The sequence below is a fragment of the Labrus mixtus genome, chromosome 11 (assembly GCF_963584025.1).
Source record: "Labrus mixtus chromosome 11, fLabMix1.1, whole genome shotgun sequence".
NCBI lineage: Eukaryota > Metazoa > Chordata > Actinopteri > Labriformes > Labridae > Labrus > Labrus mixtus.
Genome location: NC_083622.1, coordinates 20,277,311 through 20,302,799, shown reverse-complemented (window position 1 = coordinate 20,302,799; position 25,489 = coordinate 20,277,311). Strand labels below are relative to the sequence as shown.

General features: G+C 42.9%; 1 protein-coding gene across 3 annotated transcripts in view; it reads right to left on the bottom strand.

Annotated features, from left to right (window-relative positions):
• Nucleotides 1–25,489, bottom strand: part of nphs1 (NPHS1 adhesion molecule, nephrin) — a 39,942-nt gene that overhangs the window by 8,003 nt on the left and 6,450 nt on the right. For all 3 annotated transcript variants that reach the window (XM_061050703.1, XM_061050701.1, XM_061050702.1), the window contains 19 exons: nt 25,005–25,199; nt 21,610–21,732; nt 16,117–16,239; nt 15,294–15,375; nt 12,655–12,758; nt 10,780–10,901; nt 10,390–10,561; nt 8,973–9,130; nt 7,874–8,015; nt 7,384–7,508; nt 7,089–7,257; nt 6,769–6,898; nt 6,392–6,564; nt 5,517–5,657; nt 4,822–4,962; nt 2,967–3,088; nt 2,185–2,344; nt 871–1,027; nt 324–475 (listed from right to left, as the gene is read on the bottom strand). In XM_061050703.1, the coding sequence (XP_060906686.1) occupies nt 324–475; nt 871–1,027; nt 2,185–2,344; nt 2,967–3,088; nt 4,822–4,962; nt 5,517–5,657; nt 6,392–6,564; nt 6,769–6,898; nt 7,089–7,257; nt 7,384–7,508; nt 7,874–8,015; nt 8,973–9,130; nt 10,390–10,561; nt 10,780–10,901; nt 12,655–12,758; nt 15,294–15,375; nt 16,117–16,239; nt 21,610–21,732; nt 25,005–25,199 (2,691 nt within the window). The remainder of the gene's footprint in view (nt 1–323; nt 476–870; nt 1,028–2,184; nt 2,345–2,966; nt 3,089–4,821; nt 4,963–5,516; nt 5,658–6,391; nt 6,565–6,768; nt 6,899–7,088; nt 7,258–7,383; nt 7,509–7,873; nt 8,016–8,972; nt 9,131–10,389; nt 10,562–10,779; nt 10,902–12,654; nt 12,759–15,293; nt 15,376–16,116; nt 16,240–21,609; nt 21,733–25,004; nt 25,200–25,489) is intronic.

Sequence of the window (25,489 nt, the reverse complement as noted above, 5' to 3'; positions counted from 1 at the left end):
TCGGGGAAACACAAGGGTAAACTTTTGTGGATTAGACACCGGCCAGGATCCTGGCTGTGTGTATTTTCTCTGCCAGGCATTTTGCTGACCTACAGGCATTGGATGGTGGACAGGCCGGCCTCCATGCCAGTATCTTTGTCAGGAACATATCAGAAGATGTGATATGAATAGTTTAGGTAAGGGGCTTGGTAAAACCCTGAAATACCTATGTTTTTTTGAGTGACATTGAAAAAGCATGTTCTAGATAAATAAAAAATAAAGATCCTCAGCCAGAGAAACATAGCCCTACACACAATAAACAAAATTGTACATAGATACAGTACTTGTGCTGACGAGCTGGATGTCTAGCTTGTCTTCCCCGAGTGAGTTGTGAGCAGTGCAGCTGAAGACTGCATAGTCCAGGGCCGCACTCACATTCACGACTAGAACTGTGCTGGTGTGGAAGAAGCCCTCCCTCACAGTCCGCTCCTCATACCTGCAGCGTACACATAGGCACACAAACACACATTAGCACACGAAAACACACACACACACACACACACACACACACACACACACACACAGAAAGAGAGATAAATCCTGAGCAAGGAGACTGCAAGGATTGTGATGTCCTGCAGATCGCACTAAGTCACCCAATTTCACACATCAAAGAAGCATTAAACAGGTATTTGCATAGTGAGAAGCAGAGAATAAAATGCACTTAATCTGGATTTAATGGTGAAATAGCAGGAAATGGCAATAGAATATATTATATTGGGGTAAACCCTAATTTAATTGTGTGGATTCATCAATCTGTAACCAAATGCTGACAGTAGCACTGAAAGTTATTGTAAAAGGGATGGAACAAAAGGGAATTAATTTTTTTCTGACCTGGGATTAGCAAAATCCATGCGTACACCATTTTTCTCCCAAGAGAATTCAACCCGTGGAATACCTTCTGCCTGACACACTAGTTCAGCTGTGGTTGTGCCGTCACCTCTGCTTGCTACCTTCCTCCACTGGGCTCCTTTCTGCAGCACTGGTTTGACTACACGAGACAAAATGGGCATGGAGGTTAATCATGCAGAAAGTAGACACAACACATCAGTAAAAGTACATGTGTATTTATTGACAAGTACGAAAACAAGTGCATGTGTCCACAGGTAACTCTCCATGCACGTCTAAGCATAAATCAAACAGCAACCTTGAGTTTTGAAGAATGAAGCCAATGAAGAGGTGCTTAAAAAAAGTGCCGTTCCCCCGACTGTCTACTTGAAGCTTACTCCAACTCCTTTGACAGCCGTGTTAGAAAGCCCATTTTTAAGCTGAATTAAACATGTTTATGACCTGGTAAAAAAAACTGTTACAGTCTGATACTGTATCTCACTTCCTTATTTGTACACACTGTACACTGAAAAGACTCAAAACTCATGTTTAAAAATCAAGAGTTTTGCACACATTTGCATAATAAAGGGAACGCCTTATTTGACTCACAGGCAGGTTATTGCTGTTTGACACAAGGCTTAAGGCCCTCCTTGACTCCAACTGTTTGACTGCTACCAGAGGTGGGCAGTTCATTAATAATGTAACTCTGTTTACCTTCAATTCAATTATTTTAACTAAAATATCAGGTACTCAGTTAATTCCATTAATATTTAACAGAAGGTAAAATGAACATCAGCTTTTTAAAATGTCAACAGAGTGTCTGTGTCTTCCGCTGGTTACGCTGCACCACTGCATGCTCTCCGCCCTTTCAGCTGACAACTCATTTTGACCAATCAGGACCTTCCATTCACTCTTCCCAGACTACTATAGCCAATGAGAGCTTGAGAAGAAGCGGGATTTTCTTTCTCTCCCCTCCGTGGCCGGCATTACATGATACAGACGTGTCAGCCCAAATAATTACGTTAACGGAAACAAACTGTTAAATTTTGATAACTGTTCCAAAAATCATTTTTTTAATGTAACGTCCACATTAAAAATTAATTTTAAAAATGTTAATGACATTTAATGGTTAATGGATTAACGGTCGTGTGCCCAGCTCTGCCTGTTACTAGACTGATCCAAAGTTAGGTGGAGATAGCATTTCCATCATGGCAACGGCTATTGTTGGGTTTTATAAAGTCTCTTCAGGTACCAATGTGTGATATCACGGTGACTACGTCCATTTTTATACAGTCTGTGGTATAAATCCAACAAACTCACATTGCACTATCAGCTGCACATCCACAGTAGCAGGGGAGGCTATGTCGTTATTAGCTGTGCACCGGTAAAGACCAGCATGAGCTCGTGTCACATCATGGATGGTCAAAAGGCCAGATTCGTCTTCCTGGGTCTCTTCTCCCGTCTCTTCCTCCCCTTCCCCCTGTGGAAGACAGAGTGAGGGGGGATAAGCGGCAGACAGCAGCTATCCCTCAATTCACAGCCCCCTTCTTTAATGGTAAGGGTTTGAGGAGGGAAAAGGGGGGGGGGCTGTTGGAGAGCAAGACAGGTAGACAGCTAAGCAGGAAACAATCAGGGCTTGAGGTGGGGATCGGGAGGGAGTTGGTGGAACGAGCTCTAAGGACAAACAAAGATAATGCCAATGGGTTGGAGAGCTGGGAGGAAAGGAGGAAAAGGAGGGGGGCAGTGCTGGTTGAAAGTGGGACACACAATACTGCCGGGGGGTGGGTTACACCGGCGAAGGCATCAGTAGATACAGAGACCACGCCACATTGACAAATGTGCCCTTTAGTCACGCAGCAGTAATGAAAGCTATTTTTCTGGATTTGGGCTGAGTGTGGAGCAGGAAGAGGTGGGGTGGAAGGATAGTTAGAGCCAGTGAAATATGGTGCGTCTGTGCATTTAGAAAGGCCAGTGATAAACGGTAAGAACGGGTAAAATAATAGAAAGGAAGAGCCGGATAAAGGAAATATAATTCAGGAGATGGCTGTGTTCCTGTTTGTGTGTGTGTATTTGTGTGTGTGTGTGTATATTTAAGTCCTCACCCTGAATTTCCAAGAGAACATGCCGGAAATAATGGGGTTGGCATCTGCCACACATATCAGGTCTGCTGTTTCCCCAAGGTTCACGATCACAGGGTCTTTCTCTGCTTTAACACTGGGAGCATCTGAGAGCAAGAAAACGGGAAGGGGTTAAGGCAGGACCAAAGGTTACCATGCCAACCTGGGTCAAATCATTTGCCAATCCATTAAACAGCCTTGCTGCATTGCTATATAATTACTTTGAAACTTGTTTGTTTTTGAACTTGTTCATGACCCTTTCTAAATTGGCCTCTGCGTTTCACATTCAAGGCCATTAACTTGTCTATACGTTTGTGGATTACAGATGCTTCTGCAAAACAAGAATTGGTCATATGACCCAAAAGGCCCCCCCATATCCTCAAATGAACTATTATAGGCTGACCAACCCTCCCTCGCTTGATTACATCATCTCTCCTTCCTGACTGCACTGCTCTTTTTTTGTTTTTATCAGCCTCTACCTCACAAGCTTTTTATTCTTCCCGTGGGTGCCATGTACTTGCAACATTAAGGCCATTAGTGCCTACTTGTCTAAACCTATGTTCACACTTGAAGAACAGTGGTGGAAAACACTACAGAGACTCATACCTCTGGTGTTCGCTGGGATCCACCCATGATGGCCTGCTAACCAAGACCGACAGTGTTAAGTGGGCTACACTGCCACCCATAAAAGCTACTACAATACTCCATACATAATGAATATCTACAACTGTCAAGCCCAGTCAGATCAGGACGACAGAATCCATTAGGCATGTACCATGGGCTTTAGAGGAACGGGCAGACCTACATTTTCAACACTTCTATTATTAAATCATCAGTATCGGAGCAGCAGGCCTGGTGCTCCAGGCTGGGCCTGGGGCAGCTGTGGGGGTATTCGGCCTTGTATGGAGGCCTAATGAATGAGGCATGTTTGCTGTGCAGGAGCTGAAAGTCAATGTTGGTGTTTGGGAGTGACAGTGAGTGTGGAAACACTGATGGCTCTGACTTCAAGCCAGATTTATATAAGTACAAAAAAGTGGTATTAGAAGCCTACCGATTTAGATGATGTGGCCTGAGCTGCAGGTATAACTGCAAAAGTGACATGTTTTGACAGTAAATCATAAAGGGGTTGTTAAAATAAACCATCTTATAATTCTTAATTTATGTGTTTATTTGTTGGTTACTCCATTTGTCCTCTGATAGGTGCTCTGGGTTACATGTGTTTAGTCCTATTGTTAATTATCAAAATCCTTTTAAAAGGTAAAAAAAACACAAGCCATGAAAAAATGATCAACTATGAGTCCTTAAAATACATAACATAGTTCTATACACAACATTCTTTTTTGTCAGATACACCAAAAGTGGACAAATTGTGAAATGCAGAGACAAAGGCATTTACATTGTTCTAAACAATGTGTCTTTCAATCTTGTAGAAGATGTAGAAGTATGTTGTTGTTTGAACAAACACAATGTTGCATTTTAAATCATTTTCATTCATTCCCCCCCACCCCAATTAACCAATCTATGAAGTTCAATCGTTTAAATAAAATAGGTTCTTCTACACTAAATGATCAAAGAGCCAGATTGAGATCATTAAAGGGCTGAATTTGTCTCACTGGGCACCAATTAAATTTTGAGTTTAGAGTTTGATCTACAATATTGTTATTCTATTTTTTACTTTTGGTCAAATATATAATTTACTTTGTTTTCATGATTATAGAGAACAAAGCCTTAGCCATGCAACACAAAGATCTTGAGCGGTGTTTCTGATCAATTCTTAACATCAGTGTTGGTTTTAGGTTGTGTATATGTGCTCCTCTGTTCTCTGTTTGCAGGTTCTTACACTGAACATCCAGCGTGATGGAGATTTGGCTGACACCCTCATCATTTGTGCACCTTACAGTGTAAACGCCGGCATTTTTTCTCGTCACATTCTCAATCTCCAGCGAGTTGTCGTCTGACCAGTGGAAGCGCAGGTCCCCCTCTTCACAAAAACATGGAAACACACAAAGAGACACACAAGCATGCAAACTAATGATAAATTAAGTATTCATTACACGCTCATCAACCGCATGTCCTCTGGCCACCGGTCTCCAAGTGACATCTAATCCTGCATTATTGATTGGCCTGGCTGGATTCCCACATCAAGCCAACAATAGGCTGTGTGAGCGACACCTCCTGTACCACAGCACTCAAAATGTAATAGGTGGGTTTCCGCATTAAGTACACAGTGGTTTAATGGTGGGGGATGCGTATGATGGAGCTTAGAGAGAAAGAGAGTGGGTGCAGCAGAACCCTGATGACATGGGCCTGGAGGAGAAGCCAGCTTTAGAAGCGTTGTGTTGTATTCAGAGAGACAGCAATCCTCATTTAGACTGCATACATTAGAGCCATAATGAGAATCACATTTGGCAGGGTCCCATGCTGGCTAACCTGCCATGTTTTATTCAGGCCCTGAATGGCAGAGCTGAGTGCTTACTTGCTGGCTCAGCTCAACTAGGACCTGGTTTATATAGCCATCACATCGCCCCAGATCACCTTTGACCAGCTTCTCCCTGCGATGCAGCCAAATGCAGGAGACCTCCTCGGGGTTAGCTGAGACCAGCAGTGGGATGGTTGCCACGTCGTCCTCCACCACCTGGACCTGCGTTGGCTGCTCCGGGCTGAACTCTGGTGGGTCTAACACACAAACAGCACATGAACACAGCTGCAGTAGGTTGGATGAACACCAGAAAAAGAAACATGAACAGAAGTGCAAACACAAACTCAGGCCCACATAGAATGTCAAGAATCAGTGAGGAAGATCAGAAAGACACAAAACATGTTGAGCATGAAAGCTGTAAGAGACACTTATGAGAGTCAAACCAGTAGAAAGTCAACATCCCACCAATGATTCCAGATCCAACCAACCTCACATACTTCAACAACGGGGGAGTAGTACAGCGCGGGAGGGAGAGGGACAGGCATTAAAACAACGAGTGACAGTGCTGTTGTCCAACTGCAGCTCCATACAAACACACAGTGACATTCCTTCATGCTCGTACACAGCACCAAGCTTTGAAGCATGGGCTGGCTGCTGCCTGTGAAACGGCATCAAAGACAAACATGGCCATGCAGCAAAGCAAATGCACAATTAGGACACAGCGCCGCAGAGCTCAACAGACCCACAAATCACAACAAAGGTTTCCAGTAAACAGAATACACGCACACATTCACATTCAATACTCTGACGTTTCTGTTCAAAAAGTACACCAGTAAAGCAGCTTAAATGTGCCCCATCATTGATCATCGTTATGCATCATTTAAGATTTATGCAAACCACATCGCTTGGTCAGCCGCCAAGAAGAAAGAAGGAAAAAAGAAACCAAGAAAAAAAAAAAAAAACATTTACAAACAATTCCCGCTCTACTTACAAAGCACATTAAGTTTGAAGAATGTGTTAGGGCCCTCCGCTAGCACGGCGCTGTAGGCCTGGCAAATGATCCTCTGGTTGTGGTGCTGTGAAGTCAGATTGAGGGATAGAGAACTGCGCACTGACACACCACCATACTGAGCCTTCTTTGGCGGCTGCTCCTCTCCCTTGAACCTGGGACACATATCAGCAAAATCCAGTAAATAGGGGGAGTTGTAGTTCTAGTTCACAAAGAAATCATGCATATTGCCATATTTAACAGGATAAACTTCAGTAATTCAGACCACAAATCAGCAATAAAAAAGCTTTTAAGGAAACGGGCCCCCTTAAAATGTATGTTTTCCTTCTATGGGTCTTCCATATAACGTGATGCCAAACCTGAGGGCGCCCAAGCTCCAGGAGACGCTAGCCTGTGGGTTACTGCTTCCAGACTGACACTCCAGATTCAGCAATTGACCCCGACGTAGCTCCTTTTGTTTGATGGTGATCGTGACACTTAGCGCTGGAACTGGAGAACAACGGTGTAACAGGAGTCATCATCTTAAACCAACAGACAGTGTAAAGAGGAAGGGTATGATGTGTCTGAGAATCTGTCTGAATGATTAGTTCAGTTAGCTGATATTTTGCATTTTAGTTAACTCCCAGTTAACTGGAATGAAAATCAGACTGTGTTTATGAGTTAGAGGTGTCTAACTCACATCGAACCATGAGCTTAGTGTAGGCAGAGATGGCCTCCTTTGCTTCATTTCTTGCGTCACAGCGGTAGGTAGCCATATTGTCACTGGCCGTCAAGACCAAAACCAGTTCTCGAGCGACACCCCGATCAAAGGACGTCTGACTCAGTGCATCTGATACAACTTTTCCATCCTGAAACATGAAGGACAGAAATTACTCTGAGAATTGTACTTGCTTAGGTATACACACACCTCCACACACACACACACACACACACACCTCCACACACACGCAAAAACATACATAGTACACACTAACCTTGAACCAGGTCAAAGATCCGGTGGGATTCCCTCCAGTCGCGAAGCAGGTGAGACGGACTGTGGTCCCTGAACGAAGAGGGACATCTTGAGGTGGAGCATCTAGCCAAATCTTTTGAGGGGGGTCTGTTGAAAAAGGACCATCAAGGATTTGAAATGTGTTATACACATGTGCATTAAGTTAATGTTGGTGGCTACACAGGTCTCCTGCATGTTAAGTAGACCTGCTGTTTAGTTTGTATTTAATGAATAGTCACTTGCTTAAAAAGGCAAAGCAGACCTGGAAAACATTTTTTTTAAAGATTGTTTTTGTTAAGAGCTATTGCCTTTTTGCATTTCTTAACAGCATTATAATTGCAGCTGACTCCTCCTGAAGAATGATTAATGTGATAAAAGAACTGAATATAATTCTCTATAATTCTATCATAGATGCAGATTGTGTCTATTAAATAATACAAAAGTTTCAAGGAACTAGATTGGAGCTCACTCACAATAGACACTGACTGTGGTGACCTGGGTCTTGGAGAAGTGCGTGCCCTTGTTGAAAGCCTCACAGGTGAGTTTGAGCCCATCCTCCTCCCTGGAGACCTGGTGAGTCATGTTAGACATGGTTGTCATCCCACCATGGTCTCCCTGCAGACAGAAAGCACACATATCAGTCCAGTTCGGGGACAGACGTTTGTGGTCCAAGAAGACAGAGAGAGGGGGAGATAAAAACCCTACGCTGGTTAGTCTCGGTGAATACAGATGGCAAATTAGCTGCTGTAATAACTGATGTCGTGCATGGTCTGTGATAAATCAGCATATTCATCTGACTCTCTGTTATAAATTGAGCAAAGCATCATTTTGCACCTGCCTGATAGTGGTCATGCCTATGCAGCACATCTGGTTATTAAAGCCATTATTGTGGTGATTACTGTAAAAGCCGCAGTCAGAAAGACTAACAAAGACAGTGGACAGGAGCGTCAGTCTTCATTAACCTCACACTGTTTCCGATGCATTAAAGCGCACACACAGCATGGCGAGTGCCTCGTGTAAGATCAAATGAAAACGCTGCTGCCAGATGAATAAAGAGCTTGTTTAATAACGCTCATCTTCTGTGTCAGCTTTTATTCACTTTGATCTTATTAACAAACACAAAAGAGGAGAAGAGCAGCAGAATACTCTTTTTGGAATCAGCTGCTAATTCATTTGCAAAAAAAAAAGCAGCAGCAGGCCTATTCAGAGGCTGCTCATGGTCATGTGTTTTTTTTTTTCTTCTTTCATCTCGAAAGGTTCACATCAGGTCACATTTCATATTGGAGTTTATTTTAATTTGATGGCAGGCATTTTCAAGTTTTTTTGTTGCTTCCCAGAAGACAAGCTTGACTTCAGGGCAAAGCTTTAACACTTGATCTTTTATGCCTTTTTCAGGGTTTCACCAGAAGAGGCAAATATATAACCTTTTTTGCAGACTCTATAAACTGACCAGCATGATCCTGAATTCTAACTTTTTGTGCACTCTGTATCTCTGACAAAGTTTTTATCCACCTGCTTAGATAGATAGATTTAAACTTTATGCCGCAGTAATAATATGCCACGCAGTCTCACCTCCTCAACGGTGACAGAAGTAGTGTTGAGCTCTTTGTAGCCCAGCCACCAGCGGATCTGTACAGGGGGATTACTGGATGATGCGATGCAGCACAGACTCAAGACCTGCCCCTCTATGGCTGTGGAGGAACCCAACAGTGTCACCTCTGTGGGCTCAACTGATGTACACAGACACAGACACATGCGGGGGGGGGGGGGGGGGGGACAAGTAAGTAAAATATATCAACCCAAGAATAGTTCATTCAACAGCTACCTATTCTGATCAGAGTGGCAGCGTAACTATTTCTGGATGTGAAACACAAGAGAGTGTGAAGGAAAATCACTTTGAGTGGCAACTTGTTTTCTCTGGAGGTTTTCAATGTGGTTTCAAAAGTCTGCCTCGTGTTAACCACGGGGGGAGATGGGGTACAATAGCTGCGGGCGAAGTGACGCAGCCGCATAAAGCCTTCAGGGGGATACAAAGACTGGGGATCGAGCTGGCAGACATGTGGAAGGAGGGGTCATGTATGTAAATGTTAGATGTTTTTGTGTCTGTCCCACATGAGACACAGAAGAGGATGCATCCATGCGTGTCACACACAAAGAATGTTGAAATTACACTGGTGCCTTTAGGTAAAAAAAGGCGTATTCGTATTACACCAGTGAGATGTATTCTGTACCCTCAAGCCTCTACCAGACCATAGAGCACCGTCAGACAGTCAGCAGTGCCATTTCAACATCCTTGAACGGATGACTGGAAGGCAAGGCACCGGGGCCTGTTTGGTACTTTGGGCGGAGAAGAGGGGGCACTAGAGCATCTTCAGCCACCTCTATATCAGCGAGACATTTCTGCAAGGACCTGTCCTAATTCAGAGAATATTTGCATAAAATAGGTGTGCCAATCCTGCAGCATTTAAAGCTCCGACTTACATTGTCTGGCTCTGTAGTGGAAATCAGGCTATTGTTAGACTCAACGCTCCACAGCTGCTGAATATTAATTCTGTATTTGTTTTATTGTTGCTGAAACAAACATTTTAAATTCAGAGAGAAGAGTATAATCTATTAACCATGGGCGTTACAGTCGCACAGAGTGAAGGCTTAACCGCCTCAGGATTGTGCATTGAAGCAATTCAGCTGAATAAGTGTAGCAGCTATGAAAGAGCATGCAACGATTTTAATCTGGAGGCGGTTGGGAATATGGGCCGCAGCCATAATAACCATTAGTTTCATTAATGATATTAGCATTGGAAAATATGCTGGGACAGCAAAAGAATTGGTTTTAGAGGTAAGACTCTTATTATATTCCTCTGCCTCATGTCCATATTCTTAATAATCCAGTGCTGCCAGACCTGCCAGGGCTTTGTGTGTGTGTGTGTGTGTGTGTGTGTGTGTGTGTTTTCCAGAGCTGTGCACTGTATTAAGCTTTATTTTCACTCACATAGCACGGTGATTCTACGGCTGACAGACAGGGGCGATAGGGAAACAAGATTGACACTCTCACAGCACAGAACGGCCTGGTTATCCACGGGGCTGATCTTCAGGTTCAGGAAACTGCTGGACTTCTGTGCAACGAAATCCTCCTCCCAAGTCGTGGACAAAACTTCCCCATTCTAACAAACAGATGAACTTTTTTTTTCTTCTTAAAAAAAAAAAAAGCAACGTCAAGAGAATGTCTAAATAGTTGCGCGGTCCCATATGGTGCAGGCAATGAAGTACATAAGCTTAAAACAGTGGGACACTTACACTGCAAGTCCTCAAACTAAAATAGACTTTTCAGTGTGATAGTGTTCTACAAAGCCTCCTTAACAGATGGTGCAGAAGATTTTACCTTGGTCCAGTGGAGATTGGCTAGGGGGTTTCCACCATGAGACACACACTCCAGCATGAGCGTTCTCCCCGCTTTGACTTCCTCTCTCGACAGACCTACAATGGCTGGAGGCTGAGGTGGGACTGCCGGGAAATGGGAGACAAAAATAAAAACGGACTCTTACAAAGGGGAAGAGAAAGAGGTGAGGGAAGAGAAGGGATAGCGGTAAGACAGGGAGACAGAATGACCATCAATTGGATAACATAAAAGAGAAACAGCACTGCAATGAGAACACTCTGGGCAATTGAGTAGGTAGCATCACTATTTGTTCAGATGGAGCCAGTAAATTGGGTACACTCAACACGACTGTGGGATAAGAGGTTCAGATCTGATGAAAGCATTAAGCATTAAAGGAGCACTGAGCTGGGTGCAGTTCATAAAGCAAAATAACAGATGTTCAAACAGTAATAAGGCAATGTGAAATATGAATAAATTTGAGCCTCTTTGCATTAAATACATGCAGTAAATAGAGGAGGAGCAGGCCTTTGTTATTGCTGCAATCAGTTTCAGAGAGCAGGCTGCAGACCCTGGGCCAGTGTGACAAATTGCCACCTTGCTAACAATCTGGCTGGCTGAAAATGGCCACTGCGCTGGCTTTGATAGGCTTGCATGCTGAGTAAGACTGCAGCGGTGGTCCTGAGTTCTGCAACATTAGCACTCAGCACAGAGCCCACGTTGTTTAACACAGAAGACAGAGGTAGAGAGGAAAAGGGATTAGAGCTCACAGTTATTGGTGACTGTTAAAACAGCAGCAGCGGAGGAGTATAGATAGAGGCAACATTTAGGTGTCTAGTCAGCCTGTGGATAATACGGCAGCTGATCTGGAGGGAGCGCTTGCTGCTAAATGTGTCAGCAGCCCTGCTCCACTTTAATCAACAGCATGATTTAAGCCTGGGAGAAGCAGGTGGGAAGACTCTCCGCCTGAAACAATCAATTACTTTTACTGATCAACACTGTAGAAAATACTAAACCGACTGTAGTAAACAGTAGCTGCAGTTTCATACTGTTTGTGCATTAAAAAAAAAGGGACTTTCACTGTTGCTTCGCAAAAAAAGGGGAAAGAAAATGGCAAATGCATCGAGAGTTAGTCAGTGCATCTTTGTATGCCACAGAAACAGTTGTATTATATAAAGTCATGTGGTTTGTGATAATAAGACAAGAAAAAAGCAACAGACACTGCCGTGCCTCCTGCCTCAGTGGATTCTAAGTTTAATTTGAGCTGATGAGCACAAAAGTTGCTGGGTTTAGTTTTGTAGGATTCATCATTATTAACTGAGGTGGCCATAGCTTCTTTTATTAGTTATTATAATATTGCTAAAAAATTTATCAGCACTTGAAGCCTTGCTGAGGATGATAATCCATCTCTGTTGGTCTAATGAAGGGTGTGTTTTCTTTAACATCAGGGAAATAAGACTAAGGGTGCAAATTATTGCAAGATTACTGAATAAAACAATGAATCTGAGTCAAACTATTTTAAAATGAATTGCAAGAGTTTGTGTATGATTCTATTATCCACCCACCACTGCGGACAATGTTATGTAGTTTTACAGTAAGAAAACAGCGTCCTTCTTTAGTCATATCAATCTCAGCCCACCAGGGTCAGCCTTGTGAACTGGAGGCAGCCACACTCGTGTTGTCTACAAGTAGGTGTGAGTTTGCCTTCAGGTTGAATGTTTCTCCTTGGACCGCTAACACAGACTGAGTTCACAAGGCCGGATACCCTTGGGCCTACCCAAGGTTTGGTTCCTGTGTGGTTGAGTGTGTTTGAACACAGAGGTGTTTTTTAAAACAGCCGGTGTGTTGACTGTCAGTTCTGAAACAGGCTGAGACACTCACAGTACACGCTCATGGTCACCGTGGTCTCCACGGGCCGGAAAAGGGCGGGGTTCCCTGCCTGACATGCCAGCTGCCTCCCGTTGTCAGAGCTCAGAGCGGTGACCCTGTGAGAGGAAATGGAAAGACAGAAGAAACAAGAAGGATGAAAGACATGAGCCATATAAAGTACTAAGGCTCAAAACACCACATTATGTCTAGTTAGTGAATTGTTTAGCTCCTTTACTTACTAACATAAAGTAACAGTATGTTATATTAAAGTCCAGCAGGTAAAGTCCTACTTAAAGCTTGTTTGAGGAGTTTATAGCTAGTTATTAATCAGACTGTAATCAAATGTATATACTTCCATCTGACCTACAAATTTAAACAAGAATCAGCAAAATGATTGACTAAATCTCAACAGTTATCTTTGATGCCTGTTACCGATGCAAAGAAGTCAGTGTCAGACAAGGCAATGTACAAATTTCCCCCCACGGGGAATCAATAAAGTTTATCTTTATCTTTATCTTTATCTTTATTACATGAAGGCTGAAAGGGCCTCAGTTTTCATTTTCTTGGAAAAAGCCTCACTAGCCGACTGCCGTTTCAAGGTGTGATATTTATGTCCAAATGATGTTCTGCCTTCAATATAAATGTTGTGGAGTCTTAATGGGGGGACGAAGTGATCCCTCTGTACCGGCTGCAGAGGTAGTCACAGAATCGTCACAGGGGCGAGACGGGATCAGAGGAGCCAGCAGGGGAGTGCAGCGCTGTGTATGTGCATGTCTGACTGTGTGTGTATGTGGAGCTACCTCTGTACCTTTGTGCCGTGCGCTCTTGCACTTTCGCAACGCTTTAAGGCAATATTGCGCTGTTGAGGAATCAAAATGAATGTCTTAAGACGTAATGCCTGTTACATTGGCAAGGAAAAACTTCCTTTAAGTGGTAGAAATTTGGAGGAAAACCAGACTCATGTTGAATGGCCATATGCCGAAACTGTGTTGGGTTTGCAAAGAATCTGTTGAATGTGTCAAAATTGTAATTGCGTAAAGTGCCAAAAGGAGACGTCTGCCTATTTTAAGTTGTGATATACACAAAGAGAGTGACACATGTGACATGCTTCTTTTGCTGTAGCCCACAGACTTCCCTTCTCTTCACTGTTTTAGTACGAGTAGAAAATTCATACTAAAATCTGTCAAGTTGGATTGTCATTATTACACAATAAAATTAAGTCAGAGAGTGGTATTCCCAATTCTTCTGTCACCTCTCAGAGGCTAACCTGTAGCTCCGGCTAAGCTAACTCTAAGCTGCTGCTAGCTAACTCCAGCTACACGCCAACCACTGCTACGATCTAATCATATTGATCTTAACTTCAACTACTTTAAAGACAATTCAGGCTAGCTGCTACTGCACTGCCATAAAGATCAATAGCATATTTTCTGACTTACCCTCTAGTCCTTGAACAGTTTTTTACAATAAACATCAAGAATATTGGAGCGTGTCCTTTGTGGAAGTGCAAACAGCTTAGAGCGATTTGAAATGAGAGCAGGAACACATAATGGACAATTAGTCTTTTTAAAGGGGAACCTTCAAAACCTTAAAACCCAATTTCATTTGAAATAATAGCTAGTGTAGCTGAATGAAAAATGTAATGTAAAAAAATTATGACATGTAGCCTAGTTGAGTCGAAGTACAAAGTACCGGTACTTTCATTTGTGTTGTTTTTATTGGACCCTGTGGTCAAGGTCCTGAATCTTATTTCTTTGTTCATCTAGTCCTGCACATACATTTGTAGAGTTCTCTAAAGAATAACCTTCTAATGCTTTCCTTTATAAAGCTAACCTACCGCTCAATAAAGCAGCACACTGTGAGGCATTAAAAGAATATTGCTATTGTAGGTCGTATAAAGTCACCAGGCTGAGTCTGTTGAGGAAGTTGGTAAGCGTTAAAAAAACTCTTTACAGGGGATGTTAATACAAGAACGTGAATTTCTTGCTTATACAGTACTTGAGCAGATGTATCTGATTGCCCTCCATCACTGTGTCAGGTCACTTGCATGGGCCATTTGACAATAATTCAAGAAAAGCTCTACATAATGATCATAGAAATATCCACTAGTCCCCGCAATGTAGTAAATTTATTCCGAGCCTTTCAGTTTGTCTTCTATATCAAATTACAGCACAATGTCAACCGTTACAATCACACACGGCCCACTGCTGTGTACGCTCAGTGTGAATATGAGGAAGAAGCATCAATATTGCTTAAGACCTTGGCTGCTCTGCAATAGAGCTGAACAATGTTGCAGCTCCTCAGTACCAGTGTTATCTCAGGATATGACAAGGGGTTATTATCTTTGACACAGTGGAGACAAGCAGGATTAAAGTAATCTATGGCCCTGTTTAATATATAGGCACCTGGCAAACCGGCGAGGATCCGATCGGTCTCGCTACTGGAATGTAATTTTGTGCATTTGACAGAAGCTAATTCAATCGCACAGTGCCAAGTAACAGTTCGCTGTGTGCCGAAATTCATTGTGCTCACCAAGACAGAGGGAGAAAATAAGAGTGGGGTGAAAACAAGGGAAACAAGTAACAAAGACAGACTTGGAGAGATTGAGCTGGTTGGGTGAGGAGAATGAGTCTGGCAGGCGGGCGAACACATACGTTACTTCAGCATGCGTGTTCAGGAGCTTATCCTTTGAGCCAGACACAGTGAACGACTCTGCACCTGTCAGCTTGACTCCATCTGAAAGACACAATGGGGGGAAGGCACCAAAAAAAAAATAAAAGGGAGAATACAAAGTGTAAATGTGTCCAGGTGAAACAATAACATCAGCGTTATTCTGACATGGAATGGTAAATAATACAGGAATACGATAAATATGTCTATGTTTGGTTGTGTCCTTCTTCTACAGCTGCTTTTCAAATGATATCAAATCAGTGCTGAGATAACATACCACCACAACAAAATCACGACTTACTCAACAAAATAAAGATGCACATTTGAACAAGCGTATTCTGTATATCGCAAACCTGAAGACAAATTGACACCAGGACAAAGAGTACAACATCTCCTCTTCTCTACTTCACAAACATACAGTATAATAGGTGTGACTGGTCGGCACAAGGCAAAAAAAAAAGGAAAATTAGGAAATTGCAGTTTGTTTTTGTAAACAACTTGGAACTTGTGATGCATTCACAGTACACGCAATTGTAAAGTCGGTGGAAATTGGAAATTCAAATGCTCAGGCTATTTCCTCCCACACAGAGTCTGCTCATTTCAAATCTGCTGCTCAAAGACTATGAAACAAGCAATCTTTACTGAACTTTCATTTCATCCTCGGCAATGTTTTCATGTTTAAATATTCAGGTTTTGACCTATGGAGAGCCCAGGATGTGGGATTTCAGAAAGGTCTGTTGCCCTTTGTATCTATTCTGTCAGGCTGACCATCTCTGTCACATTGTGTACACGTGAAGGGTGACTCACCTTTATAAAGTGTGATTTCAGCTGCAGGCTTTGCGTCAGGCACTATACAGGTGAAAGTGTACTTTTTGCCTGCCACCCAAGGTGTTGCCATGTCTACCTCAAAATATGGCCTGGAAGGAGGAACTGAGGAATAAAAGAAACAGCTCACGTTTCAGATTAATCACCTCTCATATTCATCAAACTAATTTTGGGTTAGTGGAAGCAGTCTCTCTCACAGATGGATATTAGTTTATGCAATGATATGATAATAGGCCCCTGTAAGATTTGGGAGTGACTGGAACGTCATGCTGTCAGCGTTTGAGTGATTTACAACAGTGAGGTTTGATGTTCTGTTGAGTTAGAATACAAATTGTGGACAAGAAGAGAATTCAGGGATGAAATAGTGATGAAACCAATCCAGTGCTAATCTATCATAGCAAACACCAAACACTTTTCTTCTCAGATCAGCCCCAAGCTAAATATGTGCTTTCTGGACTGATCAAAGCCGTCTTCACTTCTCCACTGTTCTACTCCACAATCCTTTTATCTGACCATAAATAGGAATTCCAGAAAAAAAAACCTAGCTTTTAACACAAGGGACTTGAAACTGTTTGGCAGTAACTGGAGAAATCTGTCACCAACTAATCATCAAAGAGATTTCTGAGCCACTCTTTACGTAGACTGTCGGTTCAATCATGTACACACAAACTACAGAAACCTGGTCGTGTATTGTGCCAGCCTTCAGCAAGTGAGTGAGCCCAAAGAATCAGAAACTATGGTTACCGTTCAGGTTGTTTGTCTTTCATCAAAGATCAAGTGCAAAGGCTGCCTGAGCACAGATACAGAACGGGGAGCTGGAAAGAACAGGATGGATACATGTTTGCGAGATGGTTACATGTGGAGAAAGACATGAAAGACTGGCACAGAAGAAAAGAGATCTGGCAAGAATTGAAAGTGAGTGTGAGACAAGCTGCAGAAGGGAGCAGGGGCAGGAAGATAGCTGCTGCTGAATTCTGAGATAAATCCGCTAATGTTTGGGTAAACAGCTGGACCACAAGCAGCCAAAGCAGCCAGCCATACAGCTCCTCTCCATCTCTTTGGCACAAAACAAACAATCCCCGACCACTAGGAGGAGCTATTGCTGTGTGCAGCCATTGGCTCCAGTCTTCTATTGAGACAGATGAGATGTGGCTGCAGCTTCAAACTGATTTAAAAGAAGCAATTGAATCTGTGTGGACTGTGATGGGTTACCCAGAGCACTGCAGAGGCGCGTGCTGCAATAATGAGATGCATTTGTTTGTTTTTTTTCCCCCACTCTTCCCTGAGAAGATGACTGGGCCATGCATCTATTGACAGCCCCGGCACTCTCAATCTACTTGGGCCCGCACGACTCACAGAGACGCACCACTTGTTGTGCTTGGGGAGCGTCTGGCAGCCTAACAAATCCTAAAATAAGAATAATGATATGTTCGCAAATGAGGCAGGCAGGTATCTAATTTTTCCCTCGCTCGCTCATGCTGGCCTGTTCCTTTTATCTCTCGTTCACTCCATCATCCCTCTCTAGCAGCCCTCTCTCCCCACTGCGCCATCCTTCTTGACCACTGCAGTTAAACTGCAGAAGTGCGGGGGAAGGTGTGTTACATCTCAGACTGGGAATTACAACCTGCCATCCATCACATCTGAAAACCATGTGACCCAATCAGCCCGCTCAGGATGAACTTAGACGAACACACACATTTGTACAAATGTGATAGCACAAGCGGACAACAACGAAAACACACATTCTATTCAATTTACTAGACATGCACTCAGAGCAAGGAACAGACAGCAAACAAGCCGTTCCCTTAATTAACTCTTTCTGCCCTCCTTTGTCTACTTGGCTGTCTGCTTTTTTCATTTTGCATTCTATCTCTCTCCGTTTCCCTCTCATTTGTAGCCCTATCTCTCTTATTAGGAACATACTGTATATGAACACAAAACAGACAAGCATGCAAGGACTCGCTCCTGCCGCTCAGACGTGAAACAGTGAGCCGCAAAATTCGATTCATTAGACAAATACAGATGGATGGATGGATAAGACAGATAAGAAGCAGATTAGCAGACACACATCAATATGCATAAGCAGCTCTTTCCACCTATCTCGCTTTCTCTCTCATTCACATACAGATGCACACACTCGCTTTTTCTCCTTTGCTCGCAAACACCCTGAGATAAACTCAAGTCTATACAGTGCGTGCAGATTTGCACGCACAAACACACAGGGCGAGTGAGTGAATGTGCAGACAGGCTACATTCATCTCGCTTCACTCTCAAAAACAAGCGCCAGTGTGTGTGCAGTCCAACATGTGATACCAAGCTGACTCTCTGGAAATGATTGCAAAAGGCCCAGAGGATATGATAGTCTCTAAAAAGCTTATTATGACGAATTAAGAAATTAAACAGACCAGAAGATCAGACTTCTCAACAGCAGACAGACTTATCAGTTTTATCTATGGAAGAAAGAGATAAGCGAGAGTCCAAAATAGGCACATGAGCATGCACAGGGATGTATTTTTACACTCAGATGTGCATAAAAAACTGACACGCTCCCTCACACACACACACACACACACACACACACACACACACACACACACACACAAACACATATTGCAGGTCTCAGGTGTGTGATCTCTGGCGATGAAAGCTTCTAAAAGAGGTTTTTTTTGTCAGCTCTCCCTTCCTCTTTGTCTCCCTCTTCCCGCCTGCGTCTCCTCTGCCCTGGGGGAGAAGTGGCGCAACACCCCCTCCCTCACCCTCACACCCTAACCTGCCAACACACAAATACTCCTCCCTGACCCATTACTACCGTTTCTCCTTTTTTTTTTTTTTGGGTCCATTACATAACAGATACATTCCTATTTATGAAGAGAAAGACTATTTAATGTGTCCCTTTAGTGTCTCCTTTTACTATTTAGCCGAGCCTCCTTTGTTAACTCACTGATACTGTCATACTAGTCTGGCATTGTGTGGCACTGTTATACACACGCTGTCTTACTACTGTATATAACACATTGTCCTCGGATGGGGGTTGTAGCTCGGGCAACTGTCAGAACTTTTGCTGAACGAAGATGAAGAAAGTCGCCGTGTTCTGTGTTGCTTGTGCCCCCATTTATAAGTTGTTCCATTATTCATAACAGGGAATCACAAAATGAAGGCTCATTATATACTCTTCAAGTGCTAAACTCATTAGCTACCGCAAAAAACCTCACCAGAGCTCTGTTTCCTAAAATGTCCTCTAACCTCCAACCAACGCTGGTAATAAGCTTACACACATAGGCACAGGCGCGCACATACCTATCTCTGTAAGACCCGACTGAATGAGTAACGCAGTCTAAAACCAGAACACATCAGATGACTGTTTTGAACATTAGCAGGGGGCATCTGTACGGGCACGCACTGCGGTGAGGGAGAGAGTTGTTCATTAATAGGATTAAATGCTAAGGCTAATGGTATAAACCGAGACACAGGATGTGTCAGGTATGTGACGGGCACAGTGCGGAGTAAGTTTTAGGCAGAGGAGGGGGGCTTCAGCAGAGAGAGTAGAGGTTGTTATTGTCATGGATTACTCACTGCCACTTGATCTGCCTATTGCAGTAATCCCCTATCTAAGCTCCGCAGGAAGGCAAAAACACACAGGAGTTATGTAGCACCAATGGAAATGTCTTGAAAACATCTCTTTGTAAGCCCATGGATGGGGCTTATTGACATTTTGTGCCTCCATCCCTGTTACTCCCTGCCTGTGGTGATCCATCTTGAATTAGCCGGTCATGATAGCACTCCCTCTGACCTGAGAATCCAATTATTTGACCAGCAATCTCTGTTTTGTTTTCACATACCTCCCCTCTCCCCCTGCCGCATCTCCTCATAAAGAGTTTTATGGTGTTTTGATTTGATGCAGGGCTTGATGGGATACATCCATGGTTGAGTGGCCAGGGGGGTGTGGGGCCCTGGGAGCTGTAGTTCAGTGATGGAGAAGTCCGCAGGGAACTCATCAGAGGCAGTACTCTTCAAAAGGATGCACGGTTTCCATTCCCAGATCAGCACTAACAGAAGATTGAATTCATCAGCTCGTTATAAAGCCCGGATTAGTCACATATTTTAAATCAGTTGGGTTGGTGGGCTGGAACAAATGACCCTTTAGGACCAAGGCTGTGGAGTGCTTTTTCAGTCAGCGGCTTCCACTCTTTGTTGCCCTTTGCAACAGTACACCTGCAACTGTCCATTTTCAACAGACAACAGCTGGGAAGTGTTCCCAAGATACTGAACAAACACACCGGCTAAGAGGATTCGGATCTGAGCATGTCAGGAACATGGGGCAGCAGTTGGTTTCAGTCACGGCAAATACAAATACCAGCAACCCCTGATGCAACACGAGCAGAATTCCCACACATTTTGACCTTTTCAACAAAGCCAGAAGCAATTGTGTTGACTTTGTGTATGTGGGCGCACATGCTGTTGGCATTGAAGAGGTAATAAATGTGGGAGTCGAGCCTGCTGTGGCTGCAGGTGTAGGCCTGCTGTAGGACATGAGGCTGCTGCAGCACAGAGGAGAACATAGCCAATAAAAGGGAGACGTCAGTGGTCTGTGCTTCCTCCCATCCCACACTGCCCGCCATCCCTCCCACTGCCTCATTGATGTCAGAAAAACCTGCTCTCTTCCCAGAGGAGTCTGGCCGCAAGGATCGCCACGGCAACCTCCCCTCTCTATGGTCACCAAAGAGAAAGCCTTAAAGCGAGGAATAGAGAGAGAGAGAGACAGGAGGGGGGGGGGGGGTTGTTGAAGTGCGCCTGGGGAAGAAAGGTTCTTTAGAGTCCTTTCCTTGCCACATATGGGCTCGCTCCCACAAGGAAGAGGGACAGGGAGAGAGAGAGATAGCCAGTGCAACAGAGTGACAACAGGTGGTCTAATGTAGTCGCACAATTACATCTATTCCAGCATGTCTGAGTAGGAACTTTTCAATCACTTGTGTTATAATTTATTCCTATGCAAGGGAGAGACATGGATCACCCTGAGGCTGCCAGGGAATCCAGGCTCTGCTTATACTTCATATTGTGCAGCTGCTGGTTAAAGCTACAGACCTATTGGAACATGTAGGGATGACATAAGAAATACATTTTGTTTGAAAAGTTGGAAAAATTGGGACTTTCTTCATGCTTCACACTTGATTCAAATGTGATTTGGGCTTGAAGGAAAGCGCTGAGCTCAACCGTAACAAGGACTCTTTAAATTTAGTTTCGAAATTGAAGTGTTGGCGCTTTCAGATGCAAATGCGTCATCTTAAGCAAATGACAGTTTTTTTATCAATAGAAATGAATATGTAACAGCTCTTTATATGCTGATTACCGGTCAAGAGGTTGTGTATGTTACAGGAGTACTGAGGTTGTTCATTGTACCTTTTTTTTTAAACTTTATTTAACTTTATTGAAAGCTCCTTCATCCCCTCTGTTTGCAAACTGTGGGGTTTTGCTCACTTAACACGTTGACCAAGGCTGTGTTGGAAATGATGGCCAGACTGCTTTCCGATTGTCCTGCTTGACATTCATAGAAGGCTTCATCTTCCAGTTGAGCCTTTTCGATCTGAAGGTGATTCTGCCCTGGAGTAAAGAGAGCAAGAGTTATAATTGTTTTTGAAACACATTATGTCATTATAGTGAGATGTGCTCAGTAAATACTTCTGAGTAATTATCAAGAGGAAGGTTTTAATTTTTCCTTACAGCCCACTTGTTAAAACTCTCTCTGTTCTGAGTTGTTGCATGTGTATCGATAAGTACCTCCTGCAGGCTCTATTTCTTCTTTGTTGATTTTAGAGTGTCTGATTTAGAGGCAATTTTCAACTTGGGAAATAGAAAAATTAACAATAAAAGCAATTTGTACAATGACATTCTGGCATTTCAATTCAACAAGGTAATATTCTCTAGTTCTGGTGTTTGGCTGTTTGATTTGATGATAAATGGACTATTTTTGTATTTGTGTAAAATGAAAACATCTCACTTGCTGAGAACCTCCTGCTGCAGGCATTTTCATTGACATGCAAGTGGTTGTCTATCGCCCTTGCAGAGACATTTTGTTTCAGAATGAATTTCCTGTACGGTAAATGAAATCCAATCCCAGATTCACAACACCGACTGAATAAACTGTCTATTAATTGACGCCAGACACAGTCCTTCCCTCTCTATCTCTCTTCTGATAGTCTGGCATGCCAACAGGGCCGTGATTTGTTTGATGCACTGCCATAACCTGTGGGGATTAGATGATGTTCAGTGTTGGTTCTCGAGCTCCTGATTTTCTGGCTCACAGCCTACTAACATGTGCAAAATAGTATCTTGGTCTGACAAGCACCCAGGCCTAAAAATGCACGTGTCAACTAAGCTGGCAAGATAATTAACACCAACCAGAAGCAATTTTCACATCTAAGTTATCATTGAGTGCAGAGAGAGAGAGAGACATTGAAGTTATTAATCATATTCCTCTTTCCTGAAATTACTCACAAATAGTGCAATCAAGCTTCAGCGAGTGTGTATTTATGGTAGGGGAGATGGTGGATGGCTGCTTCATGATTTGCCTCTTTGTCCATTACTGTGTATTTATTTCAGCAAGGGCCTTCCAAATGTTGAGATATAGACTACATCTATATAGCAATTAGGCACAGTATGTTGTCCTCTCTGTGAATCTGCATTTTTATATTGGTCTAAGTGCTGAAAATGCACATTGTTATTAGGCGAAGGTTGAGACAAAAGGAGAGAATAATAATTGGTGCAGATTCTTGGACAATGTTTTACAATGTTTCCGTTAGCCACTAATATGAACATTAGGTCCTCCTTGTTGATCTAAAATAAAAATGATAATAAAACTGGAGGCATGTTAGAGAAGTTGTTTCCACAGTTTGAGACTGTTGACAAGGTCAAGCACCCATTCAGAAATCCTTAAAGTGTTGTGTATAGAGCTACCTTATTACAGCTGGTACAAACTGATTCAAAGCAGAGGGAATGCTCTACAGGCTTCATATTAAGAATAGTAGAATTATCTTCACAATGTGAAGACAGGTGTCAACCTACTGACAGGTCTTTATCACGTTTCATAGATTCATTCAAATAGATAACTTCATTTGCAAACATATCATAACACGAACAGGAAGCTTTTCTTCAATACTTATGGGCTATTATGGATTACAATTTTTAGAATGTTTTATTAGTCAGTTGATATTCACTTTATTCAACACTTTCAGAGGATGTGTAGTAATGTGACCAAAGTGTTCATTTTACTTGATTAACTGGCTGCATTCCATGATCTAAATTAAACAACACATCGAGGACCAATCACTGAAAATAAATAAACACTGGCTTAATGTTGTGTGCCTTGAACAAAGCCGTTTTATTCAATTGTCTGTGTGTCTTTACAATTCACATTGCCGCACACAATTGCTTGTCACCAACATGTTTTTGTATCGCTCTTTGTCGGGTAAACTGATGAGGCTACTATAAATATCTGCTGGAATCAGCGCCTGACTCCCCTGTGTTTTGTGTGAATGAGTGAAATCGCCCTTTTTTTAAGCATTGCTGATGGTTACAATCAGTGAAAAGTGGTGGAGTATCAAGTGCAGTCAAGAGTCATCTTAAATGATTTTGCTCTTTTTGTGCAGTGTAAAGTGATTGCATACATCAGTGTGCGGTCTGCAATTTCTTCTCCCGGAAAAGTGTACCTGTACTGATGGGTACTTTATTCATGAGTGCATGTTTCAGGGCTTGGCAGCTTGTGTGCGTTTGTTTCCCTTCTGTTCATGCATATGCTGTATATATTTTTATTTTGTTGTTCATGTAAAAAGGTTTTATTAACCTCTGATCTGCTCTCATGCTTCATGAAATTGTATTTGCTCACTGACAACTTATCAGCTGACAAACAACATTTCAGTGTGTTGTTTTCCAAAGTTTTATGTAAACACCGGGCATAAGCTAGCATGCACAATGTGTGGGCATCTTTGCATCTTTGCGGGGTTAATGTGTTGCTGGTGGTCTCCCACACTGCTGAACAGTGAAGAGCGGCTTGTCTCGTAGAAGGCTGATCAGGAACAGATGCTCTTCCCTTACACGGGATTGCCTTCTAATTGGCTATTACTTTTTATAGACTGTGGTGCAGATTCTGCAACACACTTTATTCCCTGCCACATTTCACTGATTTGCTGACACTCTGTTGCTTTAATATCTTTTTTTTTTATCTTCTTAACATGTGAGTGACAGCGGGGGGTGGGGGGGGGGGGGGTTATGTGTGAGGGTGTTGACGATCACATCACCTCGTCTGTCCCAGATGCTCCCTCTATGGAGAGAATGTGTGTGCCATAAGATTCTCAAACTGTCTGTGTTGCTTTATTACAGCACTTTGAAGTCATAGCAACAACATCATCTCATTTACTTTTAGAGTAGCCGACATCATGCTGTATGTTCAACATTTCCTGAAGTGACACCAGCACTCTATAATTACTGTTAACCATGTGGCCTATATGTCTGAGGAAAATAAAGAAATATATAGGAAAAATCTTTTATTAGCAGAATGTAATTATGTCTCATAACATTCTCCTTTGTCCTTTTAAATTCTTTCAGCATGTTTAAGCTCAATTACTGGTTAAACTGTCATTAGACCAGTGTTTTATTATCTACACTCTCACTCTGATCGATCATATTTTAGTGATTTTTTATTCTCTGCTAAACCCATAAAAGCAATTCTAACTCTACTATAGGGCAAGTTATGAAGCAACATTATGAAGGATGTTTTTTTGTGATAATTTAATCAAACGTGTTTATTTATTTTGCTTCAAAAGTTCCATCAAAGCCCAGGTGGCCACAGACCTTATTCCATGAGTGTCACTGTTTACCTCTCTTGGGGTTTCCAATCATGCTGTAGCGTGGAAAGCCTGGCAGGCTTCTCTGGGGTCCCAGGAGGAGGCCATCTTTCACCCACTGCACAGTCCCTGAGGCCCGCAGCACCTCACACCTCAGCACAGCTGTGGCTCCCATCCGCACGGTCAGGTTCCGGGGCTCAGACCTGAAGGCCTGCTGGGCCTGCGTGCCTGGAGATATAACAGGAGAAGAGGAGTGAGAAGGGTGTCAAGGGATTAAATGTAAAGCGTTTTGGGGGGGGGGGGGGGGGGGGGGGGGGGGGGGAGAACAAGAAATGAGTATGTCTGCAGAGGAATTAAAAGGGAGTAGTGGGAGCATGACATAAACATACACCACAGGGAAATAGTCTTGTGGTCTTTGGTCTGAGAGGGCACCCCATGGTGTCTGGCCACATTATTCATCCTGGCATATGTTTTATTGATGGGAAGCTGTAGTGATACGGCCCTGAAAATGAGTCAAT